At 46.3% G+C, this 22,770-nt stretch overlaps 1 protein-coding gene across 1 annotated transcript in view; it reads right to left on the minus strand.

The window, feature by feature from the left end:
- TNFRSF10B (TNF receptor superfamily member 10b) overlaps positions 1–18,897 on the minus strand; it is a 54,656-nt gene extending 35,759 nt beyond the window's left edge. Inside the window, exons 1-3 of the mRNA XM_055348928.2 lie at positions 18,736–18,897; positions 18,588–18,640; positions 12,737–15,962 (exon numbers count right to left, since the gene is read on the minus strand). Coding sequence (XP_055204903.1) covers positions 12,737–12,880 — 144 coding nt within the window. The 5' untranslated portion in view covers positions 12,881–15,962; positions 18,588–18,640; positions 18,736–18,897. The remainder of the gene's footprint in view (positions 1–12,736; positions 15,963–18,587; positions 18,641–18,735) is intronic.
- Positions 18,898–22,770: the final 3,873 nt, after the last annotated feature.

The following is a 22,770-nucleotide window of genomic DNA, read 5'->3' on the forward strand; positions in this document are numbered from 1 at the left end:
GGCATCTCATTATTGGGTGGCAAGAAATAGCAGCCCGACCCTCAGTTTGGTCTAGGAACAGTATGGTTGTTCCTCAAAAAATTAAAAGTAGAATTACCAGATGATCCAGCAATCCCACTTCTGGCTATGTATCCAAAAGAACTGAAAGCAGGGTTTTCATGTTTATAATTTCACTGAAGCACATATATACTGTCCTTAGAGTCGTCAGCTTTAAAACTATAAATACGATATTACCTTAATGCCCAACTTTGTATTATCTGCCCTACTATAATAAGTAGATTTACTTTGTTTTTTCAGGACTTGTTTTTGCCCGATAAGACTCAGGAATTCTGAAATGTGAAGTTAAGTGTGGCTCACGCCTGTAATCCCAGCATTTTGGGAGGCCGAGGCAGGCGATCATTTGAGGGCAGGAGTTTGAGACCAGCCTGACCAACATGGTGAAACCCTGTCTCTACTAAAAATACAAAAATCAGCCGGGCATGGTGGCGCATGCCTGTAATCCCAGCTACTCAGGAGGCTGAGGCAGGAGGATCCCTTGAACCTGGGAGGTGGAGGTTACAATGAGCCGAGATTGTGCCACTGCACTCTAGCCTGGGCAACAGAGCAAGACTCCATCTCAAAAAAAAAAAAAATAGAGAACCATATTAATAGCTTCCCACAAGTTTTGATGCATTAAACCTTCATTATATTTTGAAATATTTTTGAATTAGCTTTTAATTTCTCCTTTGAACCATGGATTATTTATAAGTGTGTTGCTTAGCATCCAAATTTGGAGGTCTTTCTAGACATTGTTATCTATTTCCACTTGAATTTCATTGAGATCAGAGAACATACGTTATATGAGTTCTCTTTTTTAAAAGAGACTTAGACTTATTTTATAGCCCAGAATATGGGCTATAAAATGAGTGAGGGTACCATCTTCACTAGAAGAGAATGAGTTTTCAGTAGAGGCATGTGTTCTCTATAAATGTCAGTTAAGTCAAGGTGGTTCAGATCTTTTATGACTTTTTTTTTTTTTTGAGACGGAGTCTCACTCTGTTGCCCAGGCTGGATGGAGTGCAGTGGTGTGATCTTGGCTCACTGCAAGCTCCGCGTCCCTGGTTCATGCCATTCTCCTGCCTCAGCCTCCCGAGTAGCTGGGACTACAGGAGCCCACCACCACCCACCATGCCCGGCTCATTTTTGTATTTTCAGTAGAGATGGGGTTTCACTGTGTTAGCCAGGATGGTCTCAATCTCCTGACCTTGTGATCCACCTGCCTCGGCCTCCCAAAGTGCTGGGATTACAGGCGTGAGCCACCGCGCCTGGCCCTTTTATGACTTTACTGATATTTTTGTCAAACCATTCGATTAATTGCTTAGAACAGTGTATTATAATTTCCCCTGAATTCTGTAATTTTTTTTTTTTTTTGAGATTGGAGTCTCACTCTGTTGCCCAGGCTAGAGTGCTGTGGCATGATCTCAGCTCACTGCAACCTCCGCCTCCTGGGTTCAAGTGATTCTCCTACTTTAGCCTCCCCAGTAGCTGGGATTACAGGTGTACGACACCACACCTGGCTGATTTTTGTATTTTTAGTAGAGACAAGATTTCTCTATTTTGGCTAAGCTGGTCTCGAACTCCTGACCTCAGGTGAATCCGCCTCCCTTGGCCTCCCAAAGTGCTGGGTAAATTTTTGCTTCATTTATTTTGAAGCTCTATTATTGAGGACATATATCTTATAATTATTATGCCTACCAGATGAATTAACTCTCTTAACACTACAAAGGTCCCTTTTCATGTCTTATAATATTCTTTACCTTAAAATCCACCTCATATGATATTAAGATAGCCACAGCAGTTTTCTTAGGCTTATTACTTGAATGGTATATCTATTTTCATCCATTTGCTCCTACTATACCTGCATTTTGCTTTTAAATTCCATCTCTTGGCTGGGCACAATGGCTCATGCCTATAATCCCAGCACTTGGGGAGGCCGAGGCGGGCAGATCACCTGAGGTCAGGAGTTCGAGACCAGACTCGCCAACATGGTGAAACCCCATCTCTACTAAAAATACAAAAATTAGCCGGGCATGGTGATGCATGCCTGTAATCCCAGCTACTTGGGAGGTTGAGGCAGGAGAATCGCTTGAACCCGGGAGGAGGAGGTTTCAGTGAGCTGACATCTCGCCACTGCACTCCAGCCTGGGTAATAGACCAAGACTCTGTCTCAAAAAAAAATTCCATCTCTTATAAACATTATGTAGTTAAGTCTTGCTTTTTCATCCTTCTAACCATATCTACCTTTGAGTTATAGTGTTTGGTGGATTTACAGTTAGTGTAATTATTAATATAGCCAAAATAGTTCTATAATTTTACCATTTTTTTGTCCATTCTATTTTTTTACCTGTTCCTTCTTACCTGCATATTTAATGTTAATTGAGTATGTTTTAGAATCCCATTTTAATTGTGTATTGGCTTTTTTTTTTTCAGATGGATTTTCACTCTTGCTGCCCAGGCTGGAGTGCCATGGCACAATCTCGGCTCACCACAACCTCTGCCTCCCAGGTTCAAGCGATTCTCCTGCCTCAGCTTCCCGAGTAGCTGGGACTACAGGCATGCACCACAATGCCCAGCTAATTTTGTATTTTTAGTAGAGATGGGGTTTCTCCATGTTGGTTAGGGTGATCTTGAACTCCCCATCTCAGGTGATCCGCTTGCTTCACCCTCCCAAAGTGCTGGGATTACAGGTGTGAGCCACCGTGCCCAGCTTGTGCATTGGCTTTTTAAATCAACAATATTTCCATTTTATATGTAATTGTTATAATGACTATAATAAATGCTGTTTTTTTAAATCTAAAATTAAGGTAAATTATATATAACATGAAACTTATCTTTTAATCTTTTAAAATATGTAGTTCAGTGACACTACATTTATTAATGTTGTTGTGCAATAATCACAACTATCCATCCTCAGAAGTTATTTCATCTTCCCATTCTTCTCTCCTTACAGCCCCTGGCATCCAACATTCTACTTTTGGTTTTTATGAATTTGACTACATTAGGTACCTCATATAAGTGGAATCCTATTTCATTTGTCCTTTTATGAATGGCATTTTACCGAGCATGTCTTTAATGTTCATCCATTGTGTAGCATGTGCCAGTATTTCCTTTCTTTTCAAGGCTGAGTAATACTCCATTGTATGAATATACCACATTATCTATTGATCTGTCCAGCTTGGGTTTCTTCCACTTTTTGGCTATTGTGAATAATACTGCTATACACGTGGGTGTACAAATATCTGTTTGAAACCATGCTTTCAATTCTTTTGGACGTATACCTAGAAGTGGGAATGATCGATCATCCGGTAATCCTGTTTTTACTTTTGAGGAACTATCATACTGTTTTCCATAGTGGCTGCACCATTTTACATTCCCATTAACAGGGCACGAGGGTTCCAACTTCTCTACAAACTTGCTAATGCTTATTGTGTGTGTGTTTTGTTTTTGTTTGTTTGTTTTTTGAGACGGAGTCTCGCTCTGTCGCCCAGGCTGGAGTGCAGTGGTGCCATCTCAGCTCACTGCAAGCTCCGCCTCCTGGGTTCACGCCATTCTCCTGCCTCAGCCTCCCAAGTAGCTGGGACTACAGGTGCCCGCCACCACGCCGGGCTAATTTTTTTGTATTTTTTTTAGTGGAGACGGGGTTTCACCATGTTAGCCAGGATGGTCTCAATCTCCTGACCTCGTGATCCACCCGCCTCGGCCTCCCAAAGTGTGGGGATTACAGGCGTGAGCCACCGCACCCGGCCTGTGTGTGTTTTTTGTAATAGTCATCCTGATGGGTACAGGATGGTATCTCTGTTGTTTTGACCAGCAGTTCCCTAATGATTAGTGATTAAAGTATCTTTTCATATACTTATTGACCATTTGTATATTTGCTTTGGAGAAATGTTTATAAAAATCAGTTGCCCATTTTTAACTGGGTTGTTTGTTTTTGTTTTGTTAGATCGTAGGAATTCTTTATATATTTTAGATATTAAGCCCTTATCAGATATATAACTTACAAATATTTTCTCTCATTCTGTGGGTTTTGCCTTTTTATCCAGTTAATAGTATCTTTTGATGCACAAGAGTTACTGATTTTCAAGAAGTCCAAAATGTTTATTTTTTCTTTTGTTGCCTGTGTCCATGGTGTCACATCCAAGAAATTATTGCCAAATCCAATGTCACAGAATTTTTATCCTATATTTTCTTTCAAGAGTTCTATAGTTTTAGCACTTACATTTACATCTTTTATTTGTTTTTAGCTATTTTTTAAATACGATGTTAGGCTAAGGTTCACTTCATTCTTTTGAATGTGGATATCCGGTTCTCCTAGCCCCCTTCATTGAAAAGACGGCCCTTTCCTCCATTCAACAGTCTTGGCATCCTTGTGAAAAATAATTTGGCCATATATGTGAGTGTTTATTTCTGGCTGCTCTATTCTATTCCACTGATCAATTTATCTGCTTTTATGTCAGTACCATGCTGTTTTGATTACTGCAGCTTTGTAGGAAGTTTTGAAAATCAGGAAGTGTGAATCCTACTACATTTTTATTCATTTTCAAGATTGTTTTGGATATTCTGGTCCCTAGAAATTCCATATGAATTTTAGGATGCATTTTTTTCATTTCTGCAAAAATGTCCTTGGGATTTTGATAGAGATTACATTGAATGTATAGATCACTTTAGGAAATGTTGACATAATTAGTCTTACAATTCATAATCATGGCATATCTTTCCATTTATTTTTGTATTCTTTAATTACTTTCAGTAATGTTTTATAGTTTTCATTGTACAAGTCTTCCACCTCCTTGGTGAGTTTACTCCTATTTTATTATTTTTGATACTATTGTAAATGGATTTTTTCCTAATTTCTTTTTTTGAATTGTTCATTGGTAGTGTATAGAAATGCAATTGACTTTTCCAGTTGATTTTGTATTCCGCTTCTTTGATGAATTCATTTTAGTACTACTAAATAAAAATTAAAAACACAGTTTAAATATACCCCATGGCAATTACCCATAACCATGTAGCCAAAACTTAAGATATCCTGATATCCCTGAAACATTAGCTATAATCATAAAAAAAACCCATAAAATGTAAGTTTTACACCTTCGTCATGACGTAATATGGTTCAGTGAAGTTAAATCAAGCGGCTATAGAAAAATCAGCTTAAACAGCTCTGATTGCCTTTAAAAAGAATATAAATTTATAATAGTCAATCATGAAACTGTCAAAATACATCCTCCTTTATAGCCTGTACTATACCTGCTGTAAGGCAAGTTTCTTACCACTTGGTTTGAAATCTCCCAGATTGCAATCTATACTGTCTTTTACTGAACAACAATAAATTTCAAAATTTTAAAAATTTAATATGATTTTATTTTTGGCAGTTTAATTTTTTGTGAAATCTTTTGGATTTTTTACCAGTAAGATCATATCATCTGAAAACACATATTATTTTACTTTTTCCTTTACAGTTCAGATGCTCTTATTTCTTTTTCTTGCCTGTTTTGGCTAGAACTTCCAGTACTATGCTGAGTGGCAAAGGTGGGTAGGTATCCTTATGTTGTTCTTAATCTTAAAGGAAAAGCTTTCCGTCTTTCAACACTGAGTACGATGTTAGCTGTGGGGTTTTCTTACATGGCTTTTATGATGTTGTGGAAGTTTTCTTCTATTCTTAGTTTGCTGAGTGTTTTCATCATGAAAGGGCTTTGAATTTTATCAGAGGCTTTCCCTGTATCAACTCAGATGCTCATGTGTTTTTTCCCCCTTCATTCTATTAATGCAGTGTATTACATTGCTCAATTTTCATTTGTTCAGACATTCTTGCATTCCAGAAATAAATCCAACTTGGTCATGGTGTATAATCCATCTAAGGTACTGTTGAATTCTCTCTGATAGTATTTTGTTGAAGATTTTTGCATCAATTAGGGATACTGGGATATAGCTTTATTTTCTTGTAGTATCTTTATCTGCTTGGGTATCAGAGCAATGCTGGCCTCACAGAAAGAATCAAGAAAGGTTCCCTTCTCTTCAAGTTTTTGAAAGAGTTTGAGAAGTAGTGGTATTAGCTCTTCATTAAAAGCGTGTTAGAATTCACTAGTGAATTCTGTCAGTTTAATTAATGGTATTGAAGAATCAATGTTGGTTTTGTGGATTTTCTCTATGGTTTTTCTTTTTTCTTTCTTTCTTTGAGACAGAGTCTCACTCTGTTGCCCAGGCTGGAGTACAATGATGTGATCTTAGCTCACTGCAGCCTATATCTCCAGGGTTCAAGTGATCCTCCCACCTCAGCCTCCCGAGTAACTGGGATTACAGGTGTGCTCCCCCAGGCCAGGCTACTTTTTATATTTTTTGTAGAGACAGGGTTTTGCCATATCCAGGCTGGTCTCAAACTCCTGGCTTCAAGCAATCCTCCTGTCTTGGCCTCGCAAAGTGCTGGGATTATAGGCGTGAGCCATCACATCCGGCCTCTACTGTTTTTCTATTCTCTGTTTTATTTGTTTCTCTTCTAATAATTATTTCCTTTATAATGCTAACTCTAGGTTTGGTTCATTCTTTTTCTAATTCCTACATTTGTAAACTTAGCTTGTTGATTTAAGATCCTTCTTCTTTTTTAATTAAACCATTTCTGGCTATAAATATCATAGATGGAATCAGATACTATATATGCTTTTCTGTCTGGTTTCTTTAACTCAGCATAATTATTTTGAAATTCGGTCGTATTTTCATGTGCATCAGTACTCCGTTCCTTTTTATTACTGAGTTGTATGGCATAATTAATATGGTAATATTATAAAATGTAGGAGACTTGAAATAATACAGATTCATTCATCTCCACTACTCATTCTTTCTGCTATAGTTGTCTCAGGCATGTTCATATGTTACAAACCCTACAAAGTGTTATATTACTTGATAGTGAATATTTTCAAGAAATTAAGAGGAAATAATCATTCTTTATATGTGCATTCATATTTCTATTCCTGATTATCTTCCTTCTTTCCTTAAGATCCATGTTCCCAGCCGGGCAAGGTGGCTCATGCCTGTAATCCCAGCACTTTGGGAGGCCAAGGCGGTGGATCTCCTGAGGTCAGAAGTAGTTTGAGACTGGCCTGGCCAACATGGTGAAACCCCGTCTCTACTAAAAATACAAAAATTAGCTGGGTGTGGTGGCAAGCACCTGTAATCCCAGCTGTTCAGGAGGCTGAGGCAGGAGAATCGCTTGAACCCAGGAGGCAGAGGTTGCAGTGAGCCGAGATTGCGCCACTGCACTCCAGCCTGGGCAGCAACAGTGAAACTGTCTCAAAAAAAAAAAAAAAAAATCCATGTTTCCATTTCATCTCTATTCAAATTGAAATCTTTTAGCATTTTGTGTACTGCAGGTCTATGAGCAATGACGTGCCCATACTGTCTCCAATAGCACATTCAGGTTCCTAATTCTTAAAGCCATTTATGCCCATTTACTTTTTCTTATTTGGTAATGACCTCACCCAAGTCTCAGATTAGAAACACTAGAATCCACCACAAACCTCTTTCCTCTTCTTACCAAACCCATTGCATCACCGGCCTGCGTTATCATCATTTCCCTCAGATCCGCCTCAGCTGCCACTTGCCTCCTTCACGATAATGCAACCTGACCCTCACCCTAACCACTAGGACCCATCCCGAATGCTGTCCAGGCCACACCTGAGTTCACCCACCTAATCCACTCTCCACTGGGTGAACAATGATCTTTAATGGATGGATCTGATGAGGGATGTCCCCGGGGAAAACTTGACAATGGCCTTGGTGACTCTGGACTTGGGTGATCCTCCGTACTCTATTCAGATCCTCTGTTCTGTCCTCAGCCTGCCTGCCACACTCCCCACCTCTCACGTTTAACACACTCTATGAGCAGGCTGAGGACACAACATCTGGGTTAGTGCAGCTTCCTAGAATCCACGTTACTCATTCATTCTTTCATGGAAGGCATGTAGGCGCCTGGCGACCACATATGCAAGGAGCCGTGGAGTATCGGGAACACGGCACGGCCCTTCCTTTCCTTAGCACGGTGTCCATTCACAGGAGCTGAGGCACAGCCATCATTAACCCCAAAGTCCATGAACATGCAAAGAATCTGGAGGGGCTGCCCAGGCAGAGGTGACAAATGCCATCGGTGGCAGGGACACTAGTGGACATAAAGAGTGCACACAGACAGAATCCCAGACAGACAGGAATCCAGTGTAATGGGGGAGGGGAGTAAAAACAAGAGAGGTACTGCTGAATTAATATTGCAATATGATTACAAAATGTAGGAGAGTTGAAATAATATAGATCCATTCATCACCATTCACTCTTTCTGCTGTGCAGGACAAGGCTGTGCCGTCTGTGGGCCTCTCTGATTGAGGGAGAATGGGCGTGTGGCCAGAGATGCACGGCTGTGTTGGGCCACAGAAATGGGCTCATGGGGGTGTCCATGGGCATGGTTAAGAGAGAGAAGGAAAACAACAAGAAGGGAGGTCAGGGGTTTGGCTTATTTCAGTTCTTGTCCCTTTGAATTCTAGGGACCCTGCCTCCTCCCGGACATGAGCCATTGGCGGGGTTTCCCTGTCTTGTGACTCACCCACCTGTGATTCAGGCTCCTTGCTTTACACCAAGTTTGAGCGTAAAACCTGCTAATATTTCTCGTCAAAAATTAACCCGAGTAGCCTCTTCTTTCCTCTCTGAGTCACCCACATCCTTAAAACTGCCCAGGATAATCACAGTTCCTGCATAGGTTGCTGTGTGAACTGAAAGTGTTAATATGTATGGAAAGTGCTTAGAACACAGAACTTTAAACACATGCTCTGATTAGTACAATCATTACCCTCAATGTTGATTTTAAGCAAACCATATTATCCCGGCCAAACTACCATGACCTGGAGCCTTGGGACTGCACAGCCTCCCTCTGTCAGTCAAATATGGAGGGATGACATCTCTGGAGCCAGCACAGCCACTCTGGAGGTGGGGGAGGTGACAGTGGTGGGACCTCATGCTTCCTGATAGTTATTTAGGTCCCTGCTGTCACCTGCTCCACCGGACTGTGGGCTCCAGGGAGTAGTCAGTATTCACACAGGGCTCATTTGTCCTTCCCCAACCCAGGCACAGATTTTCCCAGAGTAAAGGGCTCCTCCTCTACCTGATGAATGAATCACTCCTGTCCCTGCCGCCAAGCACATGCAGTGAGACTAGCTGTGGCCTCAGCTCACTGCGTAAGGACAGCCTCCAGCTACACCAGGGGCAGAGGACCCTGTAGAGCTCTGTAGTCTCTGTTGAGAACCACAGGCAGGAACTCCCAGAGGCCAAGTGCAGGGCAGAGACTGGGAGAAGCAGCTGCCTGGAGGACTCTGGATCCTTGCAGAGGACATGTCCAGTGTCTGCTGAGACTGACTCTGGGTGCCTGAGAAGAAGCCACCCAGGGAAGGAGAGACTAGATTGTGGACCACTCAGGGCTGGGAGATCTGCATGTTCCCCTTCCCACAGTGGACAGAACACATGCCAGGGTGCTGGCTAGTTACCATCAGAAGTCGACCACTATAACTTTAGTAGTTAACTAAATGAGCCCCTGAATAAGGCAACTGAACACAAGGTATATAGTTATACGTAGATAAAAGCTAGTATCAGAGGAGCAAACTGATCCTCAGTTTTCTGTGACCAGAATAATACCCAATAGACTTTGAAAGAACACAATGATGTTCGGTACCCAAGAAAGCAAAATTCACAATGTCATGCAATAAGAAATTACTATGCATGAAAAAAAAAGTCCCTATGAGCAGGAAAAAAAATGTAATCAACAGAAACAGTGGCCGTAATAACAGATATAATGGTGTTGATAGATTAAAGAACTTAAAACAGGTCATCTAAAGCTTACAAATATACTCAAGAATATTTAAAAAACAGAAAAACAAAAAACACCACCACCAAAATCATAGGTTGTGCACGGTGGCTCAGGCCTGTAATCCCAACACTTTGGGAGGACAAGGTGGGAGGATTCTTTGAGCGCAGGAGTTTGAGACCAGTCTGGGCAACATGGTGAAACCCCGTCTCTACTAAAACTACAAAAATTAGCCAGGTGTGGTTGCAAGTGCCTGTGGTCCCAGCTACTTGGGAGGCCGAGGTGGGAGGATCACTTGAGCCCAAGAGGTTGAGGCTGCAGTGAACTCTGACTGTGCCACTGAACTCCAGCCTGGGTGACAGAGTAAGACCCTGTCTCAAAAAAGAAAAACACAAAGATGACCAGGAAATAGATGGAAGATATTAAAAATGCCAAAAGAGAACTTCTAAAGTTCAAAAAATATATATCTGATATACAGTAGATGAGATTAACAGCAGGTTAGATTCTGCAGAAGCAGATCAATGAACTTGAAGAGCCCTCACAGGACAATGTCCAAAGTGAAACATAGAAAATGATGGGGGGAAAAAAAGAACAGATACTAAGTTAGCTCTGATACAAAATCTAACATTCTAACGTAAATATAATATAATAAGATCTCAGTCACCAGAAGAGACAGAGTATTTGAAGAAATAATGGCTGAAAATCTTCCAAGTAGAACATAAACTCGGCTGGGCATGGTGGCTCACCCCTGTAATCCCAGCATTTTGGCAGGCTGAGGCGGGCAGATCACGAGGACAGGAGATCTAGACCATCCTGGCTAACACGGTGAAACCCCGTCTCTACTAAAAATACTAAAAGTTCGCTGGGCGTGGTGGTGCATGCCTGTAGTCCCAGCTACGCGGGATGCTGAGGCAGGAGAATGGCGTGAACCCAGGAGGCAGAGGTTGCAGTGAGCCGCGATCCCACCACTGCACTCCAGCCTAGGCGACAGAGGCAAGACTCCATCTCAAAACAAACAAACAAAAAAACATATAAACTCTAAAACCCCAAATCCAAGAAATTCAACATAACTCTGTTGTGGCTTTCTTTCTTTCTTTTTTTTGAGTTGGAGTCTTGCTCTTGTCTCCCAGGCTGGAGTGCAGTGGCGCCATCTCTGCTCACTGCAACTTCTGCCTCCCAGATTCAAGTGATTCTCCTGCCTCAACCTCCCAAGTAGCTGGGATTGCAGGTGCCCACCACCACACCCAGCTAATTTTTTATTTTTAGTAGAGACGGGGTTTCACCATGTTGGTCAGGCTGGTCTCGAATCCCTGACCTCATGTGATCTGCCCGCCTCGGCCTCCCAAAGTGCTGGGATTACAGGCATGAGCTACCAGACCCGGCTGTTGTGGCTTTCTTTACAGAAAAGTCTCCAAGGAGAACATAAACTCTAAAACCCCAAATCCAAGAAATTCAACACAACCCAGTTGTGGCTTTCTTTACAGAAAAATCTTCCAAGTAGAAAGAACATGAAAGTCTAAAGCCAAAAATCCAAGAAATTCTTTATAGAAATAAAAAAAAAAAAACCCACAACAGGGCAAACAAACCAAATCACTGCAAACCAGTGCTAAGAAAAATCTTTAAAAGCAGCCAGAGACCAAAGATCCACCACCCAAAGAGAGACAAGATGCCCTGGGGACCTAGGCCCACAGAAACCACAGCAGGAGGGGGAGGCAGAGGCCCCTGTACACTCTCCTCACTAGGACGGTTCGGTCCTCCCTCCACTCAGAGGTGAGACCAAGGACATACTGTGGTGTGGGGCGGAAACAGTGAACTCAGCATGAGGTGTGTAACAATATCCCATGAAACTCCAATGCTTCACACTGACATTCTTCTAGGTCAACACCAGCATTCTCTTGACCTTCCTTTCACTGTTCCTCCTCTCCCTTCCAGCCCCTCTGTACAGTCTTGAGTTAGGTCTAGGCCCACACACTTCCCCACTCTGAGCTGCAGTCTCTTCCTCTGTAAAATGTGATGATTCACAACCTCTCCTGGCCCCAAGCGCTGTTCCAGACGCTGAGCACACCATGCTGTTCCCTACAAAGCCGACTCTTTGTCCCTTCCCCATTATCACAGATACTTGCCAAGAGGTGGCAAGAAAGGCTCTTCCCAGGCCAAAATGCAGCTGCTATTATCAAGCAGGTCAGGCCCCAAGTGCCACAACTCCCTTCTCCTAAATCTCGTTTTCCCAAGGAACCCCAAACAATGGCATTGGCGATGAGCGGCCCCGCACGCGTAGGGGCGCAGCCGCTAAGGAGGGTAAGGGGCCTCTCCAGCTGCGCCCGCGACGACTCCCGCGCACGGAACGGAACCACTGGGCCGCAGCGACCACAGGGGAGTTCTTCGCCGGCGGCAGGTTCAAAGAGATCTGCAATGAGCGCCTTTAGGAATTCATTCGAAGGCGCAAAAGAAAAAGAAATTAAGGCAGGAACTGAGCGAGGAAGGAAGGGAGGGAAAGAAAGGAAGAAAGAGAAAAAGAGAAAGAAACAGAAAGTAAGGAAAGAAAACAAAATCAAAGTCCGACGACCTCTCCGTGGCTTCACGCAGCTTACTCGGGAATTCCCTCCTTGTCGCCCTCCCCCACTGGATTCGGGAATTTACACCGAGTGGAGCGCGCGCTCTGTTCCCTGGCGGCCCGGGTCGCTCGTGCCCAACCCGGGGACCCATCTCTTCCCCCGACTCCGACGACTGGTGCGTCTTGCCCGGACATGCCCGGCTGCAGGCGACCCGGGCCACGCACCCCCGCCGTGTCCCCCTCTCTCCCTGCCCTCTCCAGGCGCCAGGCACGCTCTTCCCCAGCCAGGGACCGCGGCGGGGACTCACCAACAGCAGGACCGCGACGACAACGAGCACAAGGGTCTTGGGGACCCGGAGCCCAGGCCTGGCTCCCCGCGCCTCCCTGGGTCCTGGGCCGTGCCTTTTCCGGGCCCCCGAAGCGGCCGGGGCGTTCTGTCCCCGTTGTTCCATGGCGGTAGGGAACGCTCTTAGTCTCTCAGGCCCGTGGGTTTCAGCCCTTAAAGTAGATCGGGCATCGTCCGTGTATTTTGTGGGCGCAGAGATTGCGGGGTTCTCGGGCCGCGTGCTGATCTATCTGTCCAGGCTGACTTGGGGCGGCGCGGCTGTACTTTCACTGCCTCCGGGCAGGCGTCATTCGGGGCGGGGCGAATCAGATCCAATATGCAACTGCAAATTCCGCCACAGGTTGGTGACAAAAAATAAATAAGAGTCTCGTCAACGCAATCCTCCGCAAGCTCGTCCAAGTGGGGCGGGGAGGGGAAGGGACCGGAACTAACCTTCGCCCTGGCGGCTGCGCCCCGGGCTGTGGTTTGTTTCTGGGTCCTGTCCGCGCCAGGACAGGCACCGAAACTTGGGGGAAATGAGTTGAGGGAGGCGCTTGGGGAGTTGACGCCTCCCGGGGTCGCGCGCTTGGCTGTGAACAGGGTCTTGAGGTTCAGAGTCCGCTTTCCAGGCGCGTCTTGATCTTCTCCCCTTCCCAGGGGCACCTGCCCCTCCTGTTCTCTTCTTCTCTCTTCTTTCCTTCTTTCTTTCCTTTTCTTTCGTTCTTTCGTCTTCTTTCTTCTTCTTTTCTTCCTTCCTTCCTGCTTTCTCTTTCCTTCCTTTCTCTCTTTCTCTTTCCTCCCTCCCTTCCTTGTGGTTTATTTTTTTAGACAGTCTCTCTGTGGCTCAGATTGGTGAGCGGTGGTGTGATCCCGGCTCACTGCAACCTCCGTCTCCCAGGTTCAAGCGATACTCCCACCTCAGCCTCCCATGTAGCTGGGACTACAGGCCTGCACCACCACGCCTGGCTAATGTTTGTATTTTTAGTAGACACAGGGGTTCACTATGTTGGCCAAAAGACCATCGAACCCAGCTTACACTCACACCTAGTCCACAAATGTGCCTGTGTCCCTGCACCCTTGCTACACTTAGCTTTCATTTGTCACTAGTCTAGGAAATAAAACATGATACATCACATTGTTATGTATTTTCATTCCTTCATGGTACTGTGTCCGGAATTGGTGGGTTCTTGGTCTCACTGCCTTCAAGAATGAAGCCTCGGACCCTCGCGGTGAGTGTTACAGTTCTTAAAGGCGGCGTGTCTGGAGTTTGTTCCTTCTGATGTTCAGATGTGTTCGGAGTTTCTTCCTTCTGGTGGGTTCGTGGTCTCACTGGCTCAGGAGTGAAGCTGCAGACCTTCCCGGTGAGTGTTACAGCTCTTAAGGCAGTGGGTCTGGAGTTGTTCTTTCCTCCCGGTGGGCTCGTGGTCTCGCTGGCTTCAAGAGTGAAGCTGCAGACCTTCAAGGTGAGTGTTACAGCTCATAAAGGCAGTGTGGACCCAAAGAGTGAGCAGTAGCAAGATTTATTGCAGAGGGAAAGAACCAAGCTTCCACAGTGTGGAAAGGGACCCACAGGGTTGTCACTGCTGGCTCTAGCAGCCTGCTTTTATCCTCTTGTCTGGCCCCACCCACATCCTGCTGATTGGTAGAGGGGAGTGGTCTGTTTTGACAGGGCGCTGATTGGTGGTTTACAATCCCTGAGCTAGACACAAAGGTTCTCCACTTCCCCACCAGATTAGCTAGATACAGAATGTGGACACAAAGGTTCTCCAAGGCCCCACCAGACTAGCTAGATACAGAGTGTCAACTGGTGCATTCACAAACCCTGAGCTAGACACAGGGTGCTGATTGGTGTGTTTACAATCCCTGAGCTAGACACAAAGGTTCTCCACTTCCCCACCAGATTAGCTAGATACAGAGTGTGGACACAAAGGTTCTCCAAGGCCCCACCAGACTAGCTAGATACAGAGTGTCAATTGGTGCATTCACAAACCCTGAGCTAGACACACGGTGCTGATTGGTGTGTTTACAAAACTTGAGCTAGATACAGAGTGCCAATTGGTGTATTTACAATCCCTTAGCTAAACATAAAGGTTCTCCACGTCCCCACCAGACTCAGGAGCCCAGGTGTCGTCACCCAGTGGATCCCGCACCGGGGCTGCAGGTGGAGCTGCCTGCCAGTCCCGCGCCGTGCGCCCGCACTCCTCAGCCCTTGGGTGGTCGATGGGACTGGGCGCCCTGGAGCAGGGGGAGGTGCTCGTCGGGGAGGCTCCGGCTGCACAGGAGCCCACGGAGGGGGTGGCAGGCTCAGGTATGGCGGTCCCGAGCCCTGCCCGTCGGGAACGCAGCTAAGGCCCCGCGAGAAATCAAGCGCAGTGCCGGTGGGCCGGCACTGCTGGGGGACCCAGTACACCCTCCGCAGCCGCTGGCCCGGGTGCTAAGCCCCTCATTGCCCGGGGCCGGCAGGGCCGGCCGGCTGCTCCGAGTGCAGGGCCCGCCGAGCCCACGCCCACCCGGAACTCCAGCTGGCCCGCAAGTGCCGCGCGCGCAGCCCCGGTTCCCGCTCGCGCCTCTCCTTCCACACCTCCGTGCAAGCTGAGGGAGCGGGCTCCAGCCTTGGTCAGCCCAGAAAAGGGCTCCCACAGTGCAGCGGTGGGCTGAAGTGCTCCTCAAGTGCCGCCAAAGTGGGAGCCCAGGCAGAGGAGGCGCCGAGAGCGAGCGAGGGCTGTTGAGGACTGCCAGCAAGCTGTCACCTCTCAGTACTAGGGATTTTCAAGAATACAGGAGTTTTTGGTACTGGGAGTAGATGACTGGGGGGATCCAGGCAAGACTGCAGGGGAGGGCGGCAGAGAAGACTTAATTCCCAGCTGTGTACTTGGAAAACGTGCTCAGCTGGGGCCAGTCCCTGCCAACCGCCATGCCTGTTAACGGAAATAAGGTCTCCATCCTCAGGCTGTCAGGGTGACTTCAGATGAGCCTGGAGCTGAGCTCAGTTCCCGACCCCAGGTCCTGGCTCTGTCAATGCTGGACTGGTCCAATCTCTATGCCAGGTCCTTCCACCCCATCCCTCTCTTTATCAAAGTAGGAATCAAGAAGATCCGAAGGCTCAGGCTCTCAGGTTGTTAGAGAGTACTGAAATTGGAGGCTGTGGATGGCTGGGCCCTGCCGTGCTCCCGGTCCAGCTCTGACTCTGGTATGGCCCCAGCTCCTTCCTGTAAAATGAGGGGATAAAAATCTTCAGCAGCCCTGTGTAAACTTCTGCAGGCTCTGTTAACAGGTCTGGGAGGACAAATTGCAGGGCTGGTGTCAGTCACTCTGGACTCTGGATCCCCAGGGCACATGTCCTCCACTCAGCAGAGGCTGCACCTTCTCCTACCTGTACCTCAGTACCAGCTCCCTGAGCTTGAGGCAGAAACTTCTGAAGACTGGGGTGGAGCACCATGCAGAGGGGCCGTAGAGGAACAGACGAGCCAGAATTCAAATGAGGACGGTGATGGCACTGCAGGGCCACGGCCTGGTTTACCTGCCACTCTTCCAGTTGTCTTTCTGTTGGGCACCCAGCCGGTGCCCCAGTTTGAAGAGTGAGCAGGAAAGGTCTCAATCCGTGTGGCCACAGATGGCTGTTCACAGCCTCTACTGAGAGACCACAGTCCCAGTTCCGGTTCTCTGTCCTGCATCCAGAAGTGGCAGGGCAGCGAGGCTCTAGCTTCCAGGTTGGGGATGGGGACAGTGGGGACAGTGCCATGCCCTGAGCCTGTGCTGTTGGGCAGCTGGTGTCCTGCTCCCAGCCAGAGACTGCACATCTTCATGTAGTGGATTTTCCTAACAACCTGGGGACATGAGGGTAGGTTGTTTTCCCTGTTTTACAAGTGGCAAAAATGAGATTCAGGAGCAGTGTCTCCAGCATTTTTGGCCTCACCTTCTGTATAATAGCAGCCATATTTGCACCTCTACAGGGCTAGAGTTCTCTGAGCAGCTGCTTCTCTGTTCTCTGTCCTGCACTTGGCCTCTGGGAGCTCGTATGGTTCCTCAGCAGAGTCCACAGGGCCCTCCCTGTGCTACAGCCTGGAGCCTATCAGGCGGTGAGCTGAAGCCACGACTGCGCTCACCTCATGGGTTTGGGGGGAGAATGATTCACCCAGGAAGTAGACAGTGAGCCCTTTACTCTGGGAACATCTGTGCCTGGAGTCTGCTGAAGGCAGGGAGGACAAACGAACCCCATGTGAATCCTACTCCCTGGAGCCTACAGTGTGGTGGGAGAGGTGACACCAGGGGTCATATAACTAATAGGAGGTAGCATGAGGGAGGCCTGAGATCTCACCACCCTTGCCTCCCCCTCCTCCAGAGAGGCCGTGCTGGAGGGAGGCCATGCCATTGCAAGGCCATAGGATGTGGTATTGTTTGCCTGGAAGATGTGGTTTGATTACAGCCACCATTGAGGGTCATGGAGGCAAGCTAAGCTCCCTTTAAGGGTATTTTTTTTTTGGCTGGGCCTGAGAATTAAGTTGACATAAGACAGGTCCACAGGAGAAAAGCACACAAATTAATACAATGCAAGTTTTACATGGCACAGAAAAAGCAGTGAGAGTCAGTTACTTATATACTGAATTAGACCAAGTAACTTGGGAAGAAGCAAGTAAATATGTGGAGGCTAAAAAGATGAGTTATTCTATTCTTTTTTTTTTAATATCTGCTCCTTTAAGGAATAAAAAAGACAAGCTTACCTTTTAAAATGTATTTTACATATGTATACAATCTAAATTATTTTTCTCTCTTTATCCCTGAATATTATTATTATTTTTTAATTTTTTGGAGACAGAGTCTTGCTGTATCGCCCAGTCTGGAGTGCAGTGGCATGATCTCAGCTCACTGCAAGCTCCGCCTCCTGGGTTCACGCCATTCTCCTGCCTCAGCCTCCCAAGTAGCTGGGACTACAGGTGCCCGCCACCACACCCGGCTAAATTTTGTATTTTTAGTAGAGACAGGGTTTCACCATGTTAGCCAGGCTGGTCTCTATCTCCTGACCTTGTGATCCACCTGCCTCGGCCTCCCACAGTGCTGGGATTACAGGCGTGAGCCACCACGCCCGGCCTACTTTATTATTTTATTTTTACTTTAAGTTCTGAAATACATGCGCAGAACGTGCAAGTTCGTTACACAAGTATACTTTTGCCAGCGATGCACCTGCTGTTTTTCAATAGCCTTTAATTCATAATAGTCAATGGGCCAGGGTAGGCAGGGTGCAATGGCTCACACCTGTAGTCCTGCCAAGGCGGGCAGATCACTTGAGCCCAGGAGTTCAAGACCAGCCTGGGAAACATAGCAAAACCCATCTCTACAAACAATAACAACAACAAAACCCACAGAAAATTAGCCTGGTGCGGTGGCCTGCACCTGTAGTCCCAGCTGTTTAGGAGGCTGATGTGGGAGGATCACCTGAGCCTGGAAGGTTGAGGCTGTAGTGAGCCGTGTTCACACCACCGCACTCCAGCCTGGGAGACAGAGCGAGAAACCGTCTCAAAAAAAAAATTCTTTTAGTAATGATTATGCTATTCAGAGTGTGCGCTGAAATACAGCACTTCCCATAAGTCAGGCTCTATTCAGAGCCCTTCATACAAATTCACACATTTAATTCTGACAGCAACCTGACTGTGCCAGAACTATAATTAAGTTGGTTCTCTTATGTGAGACACAGATCAACTCAGTAACTTGCTGAAGGTCACACAGCTATTCCTGGGGTGGGGGGGCTGGGGGATGGGTGAGCCAACCTCAGGGGAGCAGCACCCACTGCCCAACTGGCTTCTGCTGCCTTTCCCAAGGGAGAATTTGCTGCTCACCTCATTCTGGGTCACTGCTGGGAGGCCTCTGAGAGCTCATTTAATGCCACTTCCTGTTTTCAGGAGAGAAAAACGTGAAGTTTAGAGAGGAAGGGAAGTGACTGGCTGGCCCTGGTCTTGTACAGGGATAAAAAGAAACTCCACAAACCTCAGAAGTAGATCCCAGGCCACAGACTGAGAGAACAAGTCTGAGTTGATGTCTGGTCTTCTGAGTGATTGCTCAGTTCAGGGTCAACTGGCAGCTTTAAGGGTGTGTGTGCCCTGCAGAGGAAAGAGGAGCCTGCTTGGCTTGAGGGAGGGTGAGGGCCACACTGGGCTTTGCAACCACCTACCTATTGCATCACCAGTGGGGGATGTGCATGACCAGGAAACCCCCAGTTAATGACTCATCTGGGGAGAAGGCTGGATCTGCAGAGCCTTGCAGGAGAGGACCTGAGCAAGCCTCCACCCTCCTCCCTTCTCATTCTCCTTCTCTCTCCACCATGCCTCTGGCATGCTGCGCTCTCTCTCTCTCTCTCTCTCTCTCTCTCTCTCTCTCTCTCTCACACACACACACACACACACACTCACTCACACACACCAGGAAAAAGTTCAAGTCTGACAAAATTCTATGGACTGACACAGCCACACATCTCTGGCCACACACCACTTCTCCCTCAATCAGAGGCCCGCATCCTGCACAGCCTCGTCCCAACCTCACTTGTTTTTACTCCCCTCCCCCATTACTTTGACTTACTATTTGTCTGGGATTCTGTCTGTGTGGACTTTCCCCTCTATGTCTCTGCCACTTATAGTACTTGTCACCTCTGCCTGAGCAGCCCCTCCAGACTCTTCACAAGTTCATGGACTTTGGGGTTAATGATGGCTGTGCCTCAGCTCCTGTGAATGGAAACTGCTAAGGAAAGGAAGGGCCATGCTGTGTTCCCGATACTCCACGGCTCCTTGTATATGTGGTCGCCAGACGCCTATATTTCTTCCATGAGTGAATGAATGAGTAACGTGGATTCTAGGAAGCTGCACTAATGCAGATGTTGCGTTCTCAGCCTGCTCATAGAGTGTGTTAAACGTGAGAGGTGGGGAGTGTGGCAGGCAGGCCGAGGACAGAACACAGGATCTGAATAGAGTGCAGAGGATCACCCACATCCTGAGCCACCAGGACCATTGTCAAGTTTTCACCGGAGACATCGCCCATCAGATCAGCACTTCAGAGATCATTGTTTGCCCAATGCAGAGTGGATTAGGTGGGTGACCTCAGACATGGCCTGGGCAGCATTTGGGATGGGTCCTAGTGGTTAGGGTGAGGGTCAGGTTGCATTATCGTGAAGGAGGCAAGTGGCAGCTGAGGCGGATCTGAGGGAAATGATTATGATAATGCAGGCCGGTGATGCAATGGGTTTGGAAAGAGGAGGAAAGAAGTTCAAGGTGGATTCTGGTTTTCATAATCTGATATTTGGCTGAGGTCATTACCAAACAAGAAGGAGTAAATGGGCATAAAGTGGCTTTAAGAATTAGCAATGTGAATATGATTTTGGAGACGCTACGGACACTTCATTGCTAGTAGACCTGCAGGACACAAAATGCTTCAGGCAGAAGAGATCTGACACCAAATGGAAACCTGGATCTTAAGGAAGAAAGGAAGGTCACCAGAAATATAAAGTTGGGGGAAATGTAAAGGATTATTACTTCTTCTTAGTTTCTTGAAAATATGTATTATCAATGATGATAACATTGCTGTGAGGTTCGTAAAGTATGCATAGTTAAGGCTTAGGAATACTGGGTGGTGACTAATGGACCCATCTTGTTGCGAGTCTCTTACAGTTTACATTAATATCACACAATTAATTCAGCAACACAACTCAGCCATGAAAAGGCAGTATTGCTGCACATGGCCACAGGGATGGATTTCAAAATGATCATGTCATGTGAAGGAATCCAAGCAGAATGCATACCATCTGATTCCACTTCTTATTAAAATGCAGCTAATCTAATCTATTGTGAAAAAAGCAGAAGAATCATTGCTGGGGACATAGGAGCAAAGCAGAAGAGAGGATTACATTGAAGAATGAAGACATTCTGGGGGACGGTAGACATGTCATTATCTTATTGTGGTGATAGTTTCATAGTGTATACATACATCTCAATCTACCAAACTACACATTTTAAAAATGTACACTTTGTTTTATATTCATTATACCTCAATAAATTCTTTTTTTTTTTTTTTTTTTTTGAGATGGAGTCTCACTCTGTCGCCCAGGCTGGAGTGCAGTGGCGTGATCTCGGCTCACTGCAAGCTCCGCCTCCCGGGTTCATGCCATTTTCCTGCCTCACCCTCCTGAGTAGGGGGGACTACAGGCACCCGCCACCATGCCCGGCATTTTTTTTTTTTTTTTGTATTTTTAGTAGAGACGGGGTTTCATCAGGTTAGCCAGGATGGTCTGGATCTCCTGACCTCGTGATCTGCCCGCCTCAGCCTCCCAAAGTGCTGGGATTACAGGCATGAGCCACCGAGCCCAGCCAATAAATTCATTTTTTAAAAAACTTTAAATAGAATATAAACACTTGAGTGTATACTGTATTCCCTATAGCACTTGCACATAGATCAGGAAATATGTATACATTAAAAGTCAGTATCCAGTTGGGTGCAGTAACTCAACGCCTGTAATCCCAGCACTTTAGAAGGCTGAGGTGGGTGGATCACGAGGTCAAGAGATCGAGACTATCCTGGCCAACACGGTGAAACCCCATCTACTAAAAATACAAAAAATTAGCTGGGTGTGGTGGCACAAGCCTGTTGTCCCAGCTACTTGGGAGGCTGAGGTAGGAGAATCACTTGAACCCTGGAGGCGGCGGTTGCAGTGAGCCGAGATCATGCTACTGCACTCCAGCCTGGTAACAGAGCGAGACTCCATCTCAAGAAAAAAAAATAATAATAAAATAAAATAAGCCGGTTGCGGTGGCTCACGCCTGTAATCCCAGCACTTTGGGAGGCTGAGGAAGGCAGATCACGAGGTCAGGAGATTGAGACCATCCTGGCTAACACGGTGAAACCCCGTCTCTACTAAAAATACAAAAAATTAGCCAGGCTGGTGGCGGGCACTTGTATTCCCAGCTGCTGGGGAGGCTGAGGCAGGAGAATGGCGTGAACCTGGGAGGCGGAGCTTGCAGTGAGCCGAGATCGCGCCACTGCACTCCAGCCTGGGCAACAGAGAGAGACTCCATCTCAAAAAAAAAAAAAAGAAAAAAAGAAAAAAGAAAGGAAAGGCAGTATCCAATTAAAATGGAATCCTAAAAGGTAACTAACATTAAAATGTGCAGGGGAAAAAGGAGCAAAAAAATTAGACTAGACAATCATTGCTTAAATGGTAAACTTACAGGTCTATTTCAACTGTATCAATTATTGCACTAACTGTAAATCCACTGGGCACTACCATTCAAAGGTAGAAATGGTTGGAAGGGCTGAGAAAGCAAGACTCAACTAGATCTTGTCTATACGAGATGGGACTTAAAAGGAGGACACAGATACTGCCTGTTGAAAGTAAATGGATGGGAAAAGATACATCATGCAAATCCTAAGGCCAAGAAAACTGCCATGGCTGTCTCAGTATCAGACGTAGTTGATTTTGTTAGCAGTGGACGAGATCCGAGTTACCCTACGTTGATGGCAGCGAATCCATACAGGCTCACAGCAACTTCAGCTCTTCACCTCCTGAAAAGAAAGAATTCGACTGCGCGTCATAAGGCAGAAGGAGAGATGGAGGCAAGTTTTAGAGCAGTAGTGAGTTTATTAAAAAGCTTTAGAACAGGAAGAAAAGGAAAGAAAAGAAGGAAAGTACAACTTAGAAGATGGCCAAGCAGGTGACTTGAGAAGCCAAGTGCGCAGCCTGATCTTGTGACTTGGGGATTTATAGGTTGGCATACTTCCAGGATTTTGCCTTGCTTCTCCCCACTCCTGAAATCTTGTTGGGAAGTTGCTGATCAGTTTCAGTTGTTTTCTATGTATTAGGAGACTGCCTTTTTCTGGCATCGGCTGTAACCAATTATTACTTTAGAGAAACAGTTAAAAACCACCTAACCATCACCCGATGTTTGCTCAACCCTCCTAGTTTAAGAAGCGGTGGGGAGCCCTCTCCTGCCCTGCTCATACCTGACTAGCTACACAGGGTAACAATTTTAGGACATAGAA

This window comes from Gorilla gorilla, chromosome 7 (assembly GCF_029281585.2).
Source record: "Gorilla gorilla gorilla isolate KB3781 chromosome 7, NHGRI_mGorGor1-v2.1_pri, whole genome shotgun sequence".
NCBI lineage: Eukaryota > Metazoa > Chordata > Mammalia > Primates > Hominidae > Gorilla > Gorilla gorilla.